At 39.6% G+C, this 14,450-nt stretch overlaps 1 protein-coding gene across 1 annotated transcript in view; it reads right to left on the reverse strand.

Annotated features, from left to right (window-relative positions):
- Positions 1–12,553, reverse strand: part of pitpnc1a (phosphatidylinositol transfer protein cytoplasmic 1a) — a 54,722-nt gene extending 42,169 nt beyond the window's left edge. Inside the window, exon 1 of the mRNA XM_085405186.1 lies at positions 12,004–12,553. Coding sequence (XP_085261312.1) covers positions 12,004–12,051 — 48 coding nt within the window. The 5' untranslated portion in view covers positions 12,052–12,553. The remainder of the gene's footprint in view (positions 1–12,003) is intronic.
- Between the last annotated feature and the right edge of the window lie 1,897 nt (positions 12,554–14,450).

Here is a 14,450-nt window from a genome sequence, read left to right on the forward strand (position 1 = left end):
AATCCATTGGGTATCCTTGTTGGTCTTCAGACAACAATTCTGACAACTAAAGAACCAAATGGGACAGGCAAAAAAAAAAAAATTAGTCGTCTGCGATTTTGATAGTCGACGTAATCGTGACTAGTCGACTAATCATGGCAGCCCTAAATCCAAGCCCAACACCCTCTCAAAACCCTTCAAAAAGTGCAAAGAATCAATACAACAAAAGTGCACTTACTTTGTGCACAGGTACAAATTATCCCTGAGATAATGAGCATGATTTTACATGGTTCTGTTTGTTAGTAAATCTGTTTGTTAGTGTATCGTTCTAGGTCTCTTATGCTTTACTACCTTACTTTCCTACAAAGCAACACTTGTACAGAAATGTTGTACAGGAAAAAAAGACAAACATTAAAGACACACAACTAGGGCTGGGCTATATCATACCGTTCACGTTAATAAACCTTCCCAGAAGAGTGGGCTGACATCATATTATACCTATTATACATATTATACCTCATATTATATTATGGATAAAGAATTGGAGGTCACTCAAGTTCACAGACAGACAGACAGATAGATAGATAGATATCGCATGGACACAAACAAACCTATACCAGGAATAACAAAGTCATGGCAGACAGGCATAAATACACACTGAGACCATCTGGTGTGTTGGATGAGGTTTCGCTGCCAGTGCTGAACTTTCCAGGTACACGGTCGCTGTCTCATTTGAAACAGCTGTTCACCAGATTTTCAAGTCTTTTAAAGAACCCCAATAAAATCATTAAATATTAAAATTAAAACACCTTTATGTGAAATAAGTATTATTGTTACTGTTAATGTTAATGCAGACTCCTGAGCAAGAACTTGTACTTCATGTATGCTGGTCAGTTGGACTCACATCTACACACACAAACACACATACAGACCTTGGCGTTTGTCTGCTCACAGAACACAAACACAAAGCCACTTCATCATCAAAGACATTTCTAATCAGTTGCGAGCTGCTGATGTTCCCATAGTAACCAGGGACACTTGTACCTGTTATTTCGGTATGCACATCATGTAGCTGTGCACACAACCACATATGGTAGATGACTTTAGATATACATTTGCATGTGTGTGCACGTGCATGTGTGTGTTATGGTGATTATATTAAACAACCTGTCTCTAGTCTTCAGGTTTCAGCTAAAGTAGCCCTTTGACATGCTGTGGTTCCGATACGGTATACACAGAGACCCTGTAGTGAAGGTTAATAGTATATGCAGCAAGAGCTGTGAATGAGACATTTTTAACAGTGTCGGGTGATGACCAGGTTAGGGGAGCTGATTGGATTTATGCGTGTGGGATCAAGTAATAATTATGCAGCTCATTGACTGAATCAGTCACATCTCTTGCGCTGACTTTCCAAGGAAAACATTTTTATTGGCGCCACAGACATTGAAAAGAATTAATTAGCATCGGCAAATTCAGTGGACAAGAGAGAGTAATGAGGTCTGCAGGTCTGAGAGTCCAAACTTAAATCTGAGACTTTTTATTGTGTTCACAAGCTCCAAAGCTGTAATTGTGCTCCTAAAAAAACGAGGGTTTGCATATATTTTGCATATTTCTACAGACACATAAACAATAATAGTTGACAGTAACAACTGAAATAAGTTTGGCTTTATCTACAGGAATGGACAGGATGATGAAAAACAACAGCCATAGTGTCAAGTAGCAATATGAGGAAGAGCGTGGATAAATGGTGATTAAAAGTAATAAAATCTTCTGAACAGGTTTCTGTATCACTGTACTGTGCTTTTCCGTGCTCTGCAACCTACATATACTGTGTAGTTCTGTTTCTAGTTTAAACTAGGGTCTGGATACAATTATTAGTGTGGAAAAGAAAATCTTCATATATACACAAACAGAACAGCCTAGCATGAAACAAAAATTAGTACTCTTTTTGCAAAGCAATGCTCTGCTGGAATATCTTGGATCTTGGGATTCATCTACATGCTGACAAAATACCCATTACTGTAGAAAGAGTAATCCTTCATCATCACTTCTTTCCCATCCCCAGCCGGACAACTTGCCAGCGCCACATGGTCAAAAACTGTCGGAACAGCTTGAGGAACACGAGAGCCAAGGGCGCGGCGTTCACCTACCTTCACGAACAACCACGGGAGAGGCAATCGTTATCCCGTGAGACACCACCCAGAAAAACACTACACCCATAGGACAAGCTAAAGCATTCCCATTTTGCAAAAACCAGAAGTCAAGCTAGTATCTTAGTGTATTTTTATTTTTATTTTCATCACTGTCCTTCCCAAACTAATATGACCTTCAGGGGAGCACATGGCTTTACTCTACAGCACTGCCCCAGCTGTGAAGTGAGCTCTGCTAAATGTGCTCTAGAAATTTCAAAAAACAAACAATTGAGGAGAAACTGCAGTGCTGGAAAAAAACAACAACTATGTCGCGACTAGGATTGTTACAAAAATTGATTCTCATATACTAATCCATAGTAAAGCTATCAGATTAGATACTCCTTTTCAACAGTAATTACACCAATAGCACCATCTTTGCCTCCTCCAGTTGGCAAACAACTTCGCACATCAGCTGCTGATGTGGTTGACACAGGGTAATGTTAGCTGCTTAATTATTAGTAATTGCCAGATAGCTACAAACCCAGGCACCGGGAGTCCCACGTGGATCCTGAGCCTGGGAAATCGGGTGGGTTGTGTCACAATATCTAATTTGCAAAAAATCTTTGCAAAGTTATTATTAAATTAAGTTATCATTAAGGCTGCAATTAGGGGCTATGACTAAAACATTTCATACAAGAACAAGGCAGCAAACATCATCTGTCCTGAAAATCTGTAAAGTTAAGAAAAACAGTGTTAATTTAACAGGATAAAAAAGTTACTTGTCTCTAAAAACGTTTGTTTCTCTCAAAGTCCCAGACTGAAATTGAGAAGTCAGAAACAGCGGCGGTCTACGTTAAAAACTGAAAATATGGTGCCAAGTCACTGAAGCCCAGCACTGTCTCATACAATCTAAAATATTGTCGTCTCTTTTGTTTTTTGGAAAGACCTAAAAGAATATCACTGAGTGGTGGGTGGGCCTAAGGGGGCCACCCGCAACAACGGGCAGACCATTCTGACTGCTCACGAGAAGCAGATCTTAAGTATTTACATAAACAAAAGACTGAATGTGTTTTCCTTTAAAAAAAAATAAAAATAAAAAATGTGGCAAATTCTGACCAATCACAACAGCCCATGAAGAAACCTTCCTTAATTTTTATTTTTATTTTTTTACACGCCTTTTCTTGAACTAATTACTCATAACTTGTATTTTTTATTTCTGTAATTTCAACTGCCTTTAGGTGTAATTTAATTTTGAAAACACCAGTGACAGATCGCGTCACATTATCATATTTATCACATATAGAGCCCGATCACATGTACAATCTGTCCCATAATGGATTATGATAACATTAGAGGACAGCAAGCCCAGCTGATCCCCTCTTTCACCACATCTCTTCTTACACCTGTCCCATAACTCTACTGACGCATTAACAATGTGCCAGTCTAGCTTCTATTCTCGGGAGTCATTGTTTGTTCTTGTTTAGATAGCATGTTGACGGTAAGTGAGGTTAAATGGGACAGGAAGAGCAGAAGTGGGCTGATGGCAGAAAATGGGGGGACAGGTGGTTAAGATTTTCCGGATCTGATAAGATGAATGTAGTTTTTTATGCAAAGGTCTGAGATACTGTCAGCTGAATCCAGTACATTATAATAAATTAAAAAGGATAGAAACTATATCATCAATATAATGTGCAGGAATGTCACCATGTTCATGCAAAGTGAGCAGAGATAATCTAGTCAAACTGAGCTTTTGAGCTTTCTACATCATTAGTGTCATAATTTTTCCAACCAAAAAAAACATATGAATATATATAAATAAATTGCACAATACGTTTCAAAGTAATAAATCCCCCAAAATGTCTGATGTAGCAAAATTAACCGTTTTTTTGGGGACACATTTCCACAGTGTCTGTCGTGGGCGTGCAGAGGTTCTACTTAAAAATGTCTCGCCACATTCTCTAACCTCACGGGACCTCTGTTTGAAGCTCGGTGTCGCCACGTGTGAGTTTCAAACGCATAGCCGGAGGCAGATGCAATAAGGCAGAACTGTTACAGATGTCAAGTCCCGGGCTGACAAAAGCCGTTGGCAGAGTTACTGGCGTCAAATAAATCAGCCACATATTCACTGATGCTGGATAAGAAAGTCTTCTTCTGGCTGCATCTCGGCAACCAAAGAAAACTGTTGTGCTTTTGATATTTTGTGCAGTTCTCGATGGCAAAGTAAAAAGCATATTCCCTATATTTATGGTCACACTGCAGGTTGGTGTTTCCATCACCAATCACACAACAGTATTGTTTTTTTTAACCTATTTTTCCTCCTTGCTAATTCCCCTGTCCCTTACATGCTTTAAATAAAACCTTTTTATTTATCAGGCCTACCTTTGTTGGTTTACTGACCCTTCATGTTGTCCTCTATTTTCACCTGTAAAGCATCAGCTCCAGGGTTGCTTAGTGATGCGGCTGAACACCAACTTAATTGATAGCTCACAAGGTGGAAATCGACAGTCTGCGTTATCGACCGTGCTTGTGGAAGTCAGTCTCTCAATATAGCATCATCATCAGGTCATCAGTTCCTTGTGAAAGGATAAGCAGGTTTGGAGGATAGGATGATAATAAGAAAAATGTGGGTATTAAAATAATTAGAAGCTAATATGACTTAGTAGAAACATTTTTCCTTTAGCTTAGGATAAATTGTCAAATGTTCAAAGATCTTTAAAGTGTGTTTTTGCACAGTATATTCTACTTATTGAGTCCTTTTATGACATGTTGCTCTCTGCACGTCACTGTGAGCTGCCTGCGTCTTTGTTTGTGTTTTCGTTTTCTCTTTGCCTGTGTCATATCATCTTATTAATCACTGTGTTCGTCTGTTATTCTTCCCATCTCACCTCCATCTTTGCGTTGCCCTTTATCGACCATGTGCCTTTAAATGAATAAATATGCACTCAGTGGTCTGAGATTCAGTCAATATTAAAGGTTACTTCAGGCCTACACTAAATCACATGTCTAAATGCTTTCCTTGTGCCATCGCTGGCACAGGCAATGACTCTTTGTCCCCCCCTCAGGACTTATTTTATTTCTCACCTGTCCATTAGTCACCCAAGTTCCCACAACCTCTGGACTCCTGACTGAGAGTGTTACTGCTCTTAATTTAGTCCACTGCTCCAAACTATAAATAGAAAACCGTTGACCCTCCACGTTTAACAGATCATTAATGTTGCTATGTAGCTGCTGTGGTGGGGTCATTTTTTCCTGCCCGCCTTTTCCACTCAGTAACCTTCTCAGTATTTTGCCCTGAAAGCGTGCCTAGTTCAACTTGCACCTCTATCCCTGGATATTTCAAAGACCTCGACTATATATTGTGTCTGGTTTATTTTGATAAGATTACCCGAAGAACTCATCTGCATGAAGGCTGTGATTAGAGTCTCAGTGGCCAGGCAGGTGCAGGCAGCTGAAAACACCATTTATGTGTAATAAACATCTTATTATAATACACCAAATCTCTTTCTATCTGTCCACAATCAGGAGCTGAACAACCTAACTTGGCACACAGGTACATCTTAGGCCCCTGAAGGTTCCCATCCATGTCAGATATTCTGAAAACATCATGTTGCCCAGCAACCACCTACCAACAGGATAAAAGAACCAATTTTTAACATGTAGTCGCCTATAAGACCCTAAGAGAGCAGCATATCTTTTTCACCTCATGACAATAAAGTTTAATTTATATCCCAAAACATGAAAATGAAAATATTATGATATATATGATATGTTATGATGCTATCCCATCGCCTGGCAGGAGATTAACAGGAGATTAAAATGTATATATACACTACAGCAGGAACTCTGCACCGAAGAGGACTCGCAAAAATTGTTTAATGTATTTAGAGATTATATGAGTAAATGTATAACTGTACCTTAGGGAAATCTATATTAAGCATTATTATAAACAAGCTCTAAGTCATCATTTATATAGCAATAATCCTCTTTAGTATGTCATTTATAAATACAGATATAGGATTATGACTTTGATTATGATCATTACCAGCAATGTTGTACTCGCAATGACAACTGTACATGGTGTAACAGGAACAGATGGACATACATATCAGTATTTATAAATTCTGATGCTTCATAGTGTGACATTATTATGAAGTGCTACCGAAAGTTATTAAATCTTTTTTTACTATATGGGTGTAGAGTTGGTAGAACAATATCATGCATAAGAAACATTTTCACTATACAGTTATGCATTAACTCAGTATCTGACTGATGAGTGTAACAGTACACTATTTTCTAAAACAATGGATGGTTAACATGTAAATACATTTTGCTGTATATCAACATGCAGTCAGTCCCATATTTCTATTCACAACAGAGCACACATAGACCAACACCAGGCACCTTCAGGTTTGACTCAGGGTCAGGGAAAGCACAACATTTGAGAATATTGGTTTCAGCCTTGGAAAAATGTGATACAAATGGATTCATTGAGAAAATAATCAGGAGTTGAAACTCTAATGTTTGCCGCCTGCCATCTTTAGTCAATTTCTCCTTTACCTTCGAAAATGCATGACTCTCACAGAAGAGATTCTTCAGTGGAGTATGGAGTCCACCGTGCACCTGTTTATCTTATCAGACAGTTACATGGCAGTAGCTGAATACATTTAGGTATGAAAAAGTGACGACTGTACTCAAATGGTCAGCAGATGGTATGTGGTGGAAGAGGAGATTCACATCATGGATGTGTGGTCAACAAATCTACACCAACTGTTGATATAGACCAAAAGCTCTGAGCAATGTTTCCATCTCCAAGCTGAATCGATGACACAAAGAATTAAGGCAGCTCTGAAGGTAAACGAGGGTCCAAACCAGCACTAGTGAGGTATACCTAATGAAGTGGCCAGTGAGCGCATAATCACAGCACTTTATACATCACTTTTTTTTTTTGCATATACTATTATATATTGTACATATATTTATTAGTTTCAGATTTACCCATTCGTATATTTTGCCTGTTTATGTTATTGTATTTTGCACAACTCTGTTGCTTGTGAAGCTCGCACACAAGAATTTCACTCGCATGTGCTGTACCAATGTACCTGCACATGTGATGTGACAATAAAAAGTGATTTGATTTGATTTGACTTGATCACTTCCAGCGCACACTCTGCTGTACACCATCTCTGCGGGGACTCGTCTTTGGTGCACTAATCAAGTGCATACAAATCTGAATCCTCCAAATACCCAGATCACAAAATACACAAACGCAGTGCAGCAACATTATTATTTAGCCAGAAGACATTTAGGGTATTTAGCCTTAATTTTTCTCCTCACCCAGAAGATTAGCCCTGGCAGCATGGGGGAATTAACTGAAATCCCTATAATGCTAATGTTGCAAGACCTCCAAATAATGCACTACGGAGCAACAAACAAGTAAACCAAAAAAAAAGCAGACTTTGGAAGAAATGCTTTAACGGAGTAGCAGCAATTTGAGCCAAAGTGAAAGAGCACAAATTCAAACATGCCACGAGGATTTTAATGAAACCCCCACGGGACCATTAGATGAAATGGTGTGCAGATAAATAAACAGCCATAAAGCAGGTAAAGAGCTGACTGATCACAGCAGCAATCAACTTACAAAGAATCGACGGTTTTTGGAAGCAAACAACCATAAAAAAGTCAAACAAACTAGAAACTAGAAACAGAGTACATGAGACATTTTTTTCACTCATACAAAAAAAAGCATTAGTGAGTTAAAAGATGGACTCATTGACCAGATGGTGCATTAAAAGAATATCTGGAGATAAACATTTGAGTCAAACTGGTGACTTCACCAATTATCCTGCTTATTCAACCCTCTCACAGAGATGCGTCAGGACAAAAGAGAAAACTGACAAGCCACTTGAACTTTATCTGACTGAAAGCTGGGACGGTTATCTGACTGCACAAGAGACTGCTTGATAATCAGAGGGGATGTTCTGTGGAATTTTTAAAGCACGCGGTATTTGAATCGATATGTGCTGCATGTTGAAATTAGGCTGAAGCTTTCGGCCATACTGAGTGTAAAAATCTTCGAAGGTGAAGCAGCTGCACAGAAGAGCCTCCAAGACTGAAAGCCTGGAGGCATTTTGTTCTTTTCACTCTTGCAGTGGCTGATGTATGCGGTGCACACTGATTCAGTATTAAGCATGGGCCCCTTTATACAACACCAAAGGTGAGAAACTACATGTAGAAGTAAGCAAATATGGCTGCTGCTGTTGTTCTTGTATTGGTATCTTAAAATTGTTTATGCTGATTGCATTTGTCCTTTGTGTGATGGTGTAAAATGTGATTCAGAATGGAGCGTCAACCTTTGATTATCATTTTCCTCAAATCTGATGCTCTACACCACTAAAGCTGTTTAACCTGTTTGATCCACAGCAACAAAAACAAATAAAATAACAAACAAAGCACTTAGATAATACTTAGACATACACTTAGATAATTACCAAAAGCAATCAATCTCCTTCTCAACACACACACTCTCTCTTGGCAGACTGTCCGAGTGAACATGTTTCTCTCCATCTGGCGTTTGTGTACCAGGTCACTTTCTGGCTAAGCGGCGAGTCCCTCGGGGAACAAGGGGTGAAACGGGCGTCTCGTTTATCAGAACGCAGAGCTTCCACTCTGAGGACGTAAACAAGATCTTGGGCCTGGGCCTAGATGCGGCGTGGGGCAGCTCCGTATGAAGGTACACAAACAAACACACTTAAACTCCCACAGAGCCTGATCTTGCACTGACAGCTGCAAGACGATGGAGCGATGTTTGGTGTATGCACTCACAAAAGTTATTTATTTGGCTTAATAAACACGAAGCAATACTTTTCAAGTAAAATGCAACTAAAATATGGAAAATCAAAAGTTTATTTATTCAAATAATTAATCATTAATACTTTATCACCCATATACATAAAGGCCATGTGGACCTTGAAATTTTGACTTGTCCCCAAAATGGTCGAAGAGTTGGGTCAATGTGAAGCACACATGGTAAAATCTAGGTGGAGCTGATTTTCAAATTCAAATTCAAATTCAAATTCAAATTCAAATTTTATTTGTCACGTACACAGTCATACACAGTACGATATGTAGTGAAATGCTTGGACAACTGCTCGTGACCTAAAGAAAACAAAAAAGGAAAAGGCTATGAATAAGATAGGAAATAAATATGAAAAATTAAAAAGGGTAAATTTAACTAGGAAGGAATAAAATATAAATTAAGGTTAAAAATGAAATAACTGTACAACACAAATTAGAATGAAGGGTAAATTTAACTGGAAGATAAATATATAAATTAAAGTTGAAAATAAAATAACTGTACAACAAAATACACAATATAGAACTATATAAGAATGTATGAAGAAATCTAAATATAAATAAATATATACACAATAACAGCAGCTGTACAAGTATTAACCGGAAATGAAGAATATAGTGACCAGTGTTGTGCAAAACCAAAGTCCAGAAAGTCCAGTGTGTGTGTAAGAACTGTATGTGTGGGTCAGTACTGTGTAGTGGTGTGATTGAGAGACCGTATCGCCTGCGGGAAGAAGCTCCTCCTCAGTCTCTCTGTGTTGGTCTTCAGGGAGCGGAATCGCTAAGCGAACTGTAGTGGGTCCAGTGTGTCTGTGTTTCTGTCTGTGTTGAGACACCAGTACTTTGTGATTGCCTTGTGCACATACACCGAATATCCCCGTAAAGCTTGTCTTAAATATATAAATAAAAATTTAAAGTTAAAGGGAGAAACACTCTTCAACCAAATCGTGAGGGCGTAAAATGTTAGCTTTTATGCTCAAACTTGGTGATGATGAATGGCTGCTATTTGTCCTCTTAATTTCTACAGAGGCAGTAAATGTGTACCTTCCTTTTTTGACATGACTTCATATCCTGTAACTGAAGATTATACTCTCATAATATGACTGTATAAACATTATGTATAACTCTTACAATTGCAAGAGAAACCCAAAACACCATTTGAACTGAAACTCATCTAATCTGACTGTTGATAGCACATTTCAAAATAAGATTCCACAACAAGTGTAAGTGGGTTTTCTTCCTTTCAAGGTTTAAACACTCAAAGATCTGTGAAGAACCTTAAACAATATGTATGTGGTGGCACAATTATGTTTTCACTGCAGTGGTTCAACTTCATTGCTATTTGGAGGTGAGACTCCCCAGAAGAAGCCTGTTGATGTCTGTTGGTGATAAAACATTCTTTAGCTCTTCAAGTCCTTGTCATATTGATGTGAAGAGAAACCTGTTGCCCTCACGCTGCAGTGCCATTTGAGGAGACTGTGAATCGTGAGTGAGAAATGCATTCAATATATCAGCACAGCACGGCCCTACATGAACCGCTCCTCATCACGAATCTATGAGAAAAAAAGGCAGTGTACTGACTCTGGGAGGTGAAGATGTGTTTTTATTATACATCCAGTTTTTACAGGAACAGCTAACAGTATGTTAGGCAGTTTGCACCACTCCGGGTGACTCCACTGAAAGACAATGCTTCAAATCTGACTGCTGCTGCACTGAGTACTCGAAGAACAATAACCTTATTGCCTTTCATTTTATGTTTGCCTTTAAAAAAAACAACGACTGTGAAACAGAACTGATTTAAAATGATTGTCCGGGCTGTGTAGAGCTCATATAAAGAGTTGTGTGTGTGTGAAGATGAGTGCGTGATTTATGTATCTTAGGTGTTCAAAAGAATAGATTTCACGTGCTCATTTACCAAGTCACTCTCAGATCGATGGATTAGGCCGGGCCACGTTATTATCATTACAACAAAAGATGTGATAGCCTTTAGTCTGCCACTGAGGACAACTGTGGCTCTTTTATCACCACTGGAGCGATGCAAAGCAGAAGAACCAATCAGCCTCAGGACACGATGTGATAAAGCAGCGCTTTGGCAAGAAACATAAATAGACCTCAGGAGGGGCTGTTAACGCTGGCTTTCTGATTAAAGGCATGTACAGATGACTCCAATTTCATCCTCACAACAATGGGCTTCGCCTGACTGATGCGATGAATCAAGTCTTCACAAACAGCAAGGCTGACTAAACTACAATTTAATGTGGCCAACTCTACATTGTGAACCTGTGTGGCAACCCAGGTATTTAGAACTACGCAACACCACATGATTAACTGCACACTGTCAAACTCAATAAAAGTCTTCAGGTGGAACATCTATTGTGCCGTTTCAGGTGTGTATGGATTGAATCATTTGAAGACAATCAGCCCAAACAGCAGGAAAGTAAGGGAACGAGGATTTCACAAAACCACTCTGCTGTGTGATCGATTATAAGCATGAAGACTGGGGGACCTGGTTAGCAAAGGTATCTAACGTGATCACTGTGTGCAATACATCATTTCTGTTTGACCACACATGCAGCAGCTGCACAGGTGTGAACTTGCGCATTAGGGAGATTGCATGCAAACAAAGAAAAAAAAAGAAGAAGAAGAAGCACATTCTAGTTTCATTATAATATAATACAATCACCCTGCCCGGTGGCTCCCAGAGGGGAAGACGCAGAAAGCAATCTGTAGCTACACATACTCACAGAGCACAAGCAAAACAGAGACATGATTCACTACCAAGATTAATCACACGACTCCCTCTGCTGCTGCTGGACGCAAACAAGCTGAGTGGAAGGAGAGACAAACAGCAGCTCCACCCCGCGGTGGCTGCCCGACTCCAGCTCTTGCTTGTATGAGGCTTTGGTGCAAAATATTGTGAACTTCCCTAAAATACTGCGGCGATCGCTTTTGCAATAGAACAAGTGCAGCAAAGCAAAGCAGGCAAAACTTGCTGATCTGCAAGTCTGCGGCTCGCAAAAATCAATAAAACTTCCCCTACCTCCTCCACTGTGAGAGGCATGCAGATGCGGTACTCCTTCATCAACATAGTCCAAGCACAGTGACGATGATGATGATCGAACTTTCCTCTGTGGGGTTCTCTCCCGATGAAAGTATTCTCTGACTGCAGCTGAGGTTCAGAAAAAACACTCAATGCTTTTCTCACTTGTGCATCAAGAAGACCTCCTGGAACGCTCCGCTGTGCCTACGTGAGTCTCCACAGACACGAGGTGTACTAGAGGTCCTTCCAGTACACGAGACGATCCCACTGTGATCAGCAGCTGTCACTTTCCTAAACTACTCCGACGACTAGTTTGTGCGACTGGGTAACAGTGTCAAAAGTCTGAAATTCAAAACAAACTTCAAAACAAGTCGCCCCTTTCAACCACAGCTTCAAGGGGGCTGTGTGTCCGCTCGAGTCCCGAAGAAGAACCGAGACTTTTTGGTCTCTCCGTGACTCTTCACGTGTAAATAACGTCCACTGAGCCGCTCTCTACCAGTGTGTCTCCACGCCCTTTGAGTTTTCTCCTTACTGTTCCGTCCAGGGATGCGCGGCCGTGCACAGAAAAGCTGTGTCAAGCACTAGAGAGCCAGCCAACAGGAAATGCAACCGGACCTGACCTTCAGCGTAAAAGCATCGCTGCAAAACAACCGCACAGCGGCCGCTTCACTGCGCAATAATACACACCGCAGTGGAAATCTGTCATAGTTAGGAGCAGCTTGAACCACTTCTCGAGTCCGACTCAAACAATGTTGGAAATTTGTTTATTATTTTTTCTAATGAGCGGAAGTTCTGCGTGATATCTGTTTTATTTTTTTACACATTTGTACCCCGCAGAATCTGCGCGTGCTAAGCGCTCGATCTCAAAGATTTCCAATCACAGTAAATACAATGATAGCCTACACGGAAACAGAAAATCGAAGCGCATTAAAAACCATTCAAAGAGACACACACACAGTTCAGATAGGACGTTACAGAAAACCATGTTAACTGCATTGCATAACTACGTTTCATAATTGTGCAGATTACTGATTCTGACCCCCCTTTATTTTTTATTTTTTTATTATCAGTAAAAATATATTTGGCTCAAGTGGCACATGGGAGGTCATGCAAGCCCATATACAGCATCCAGGCCATTCCACCCTGTTCTGTTTCTCAGCCCGTTGTGGAGCTGACCTTGGTCTGAGTTGGAGCTGACCAAGGTTCTGAAATTTAGCCAGGTTACAAATCTTTATTTTTTCCCACAAAGTCATCAGACTTTGAAATTATGACTTTAAAAACAGATTTAAATTATTTCCACTGTCCTTAAGCGTCTCTCAGCAGGGCATTTTTGACTGAACGGTTTCAGTATTTACTTTGTTGATGGTAATTAATCAATTACTATATTTTTTTATTAAACAGTTAGAGGTCATCAGTGACACACAACTTGCTACCAGATTGTGGAAACTTTATATTCTTTCACAAGTCTTTCTCATAAGCCAAACAAGTCCAGGGGCTAACCTGAAACATATTTCCCTAAGACATTAAGAGTAAGACACTTCTCGTTTTCTAATATTGCCACAGCAGTAAGAACTTTAAATGTCAGTGAAGAATTCACATCTGCACTTCTGTACTTCCCCAAGCTGATTTAGATGAAGTCTGGTCTGTGTGATTTGCAGGTTCTTTCCAGGAGGTCAAAGGTCACATTCTTTATGGGAGAAAACTTTTATTTAATTGGTATCTGTCACTCTTATCCTCTACATCCTTGCATACTTAGAAATGTGTGACAAAGCACAGTAAATTTACCTGATAACATGTGAATCGCAGATCCATTAATCGTGGCTGTTTCATGCAGAGCACACCCACCGTGCTGAACAAACTCAGAGTTTCCTGTACTGTTTTCTGGCCAACGTGTCTGTGGTTTAAGGTCATCATGCTCACAACAGAGCACCTGCATATCCAAGTTACTCATTCTATAATTTTTATTAACCAAAATAATTTATTTAAAGTTATATTTGACGTTTCAAAATGTAAAAAGAGAAGCAGAGGTCTACATGCAGTACCATTCTTTTCACGATAGATGTCAGTAGAGATCTTCATTTCAGTTGTGATACAATATTTACAGTTTTTCTCAGTCGCTTTGGTGCGTTTCTCAGATCAGAATTGAAATTCTCATAACTATTAGTTCAACCTCCACAACACTCAGTCATTTGTGCACATCATAGTAGCAATTTCTCCTCTCTCTGAACAAACTGCAAATGATTTTGGACATGAATCAGTTGCTTCCATACATTTCCCTGCTGCTTTCTGACATTTCCATTTGCTTATGTCATGTCAGTCAAAAGTAATCATACCTATGGATGCTGAATAGTCGTTCCCAATAAAACTATTAGTCATACATCCATTGCTTGAGTCATCACACACAAAATTGTTGAACTAGTTATCACATGCCAAATATTGGCCATCTG

Source organism: Rhamphochromis longiceps, linkage group LG4, assembly GCF_057381845.1.
Source record: "Rhamphochromis longiceps isolate RC_006_pf linkage group LG4, R_longiceps_female_GT1.1, whole genome shotgun sequence".
Taxonomy (NCBI): Eukaryota; Metazoa; Chordata; class Actinopteri; order Cichliformes; family Cichlidae; genus Rhamphochromis; species Rhamphochromis longiceps.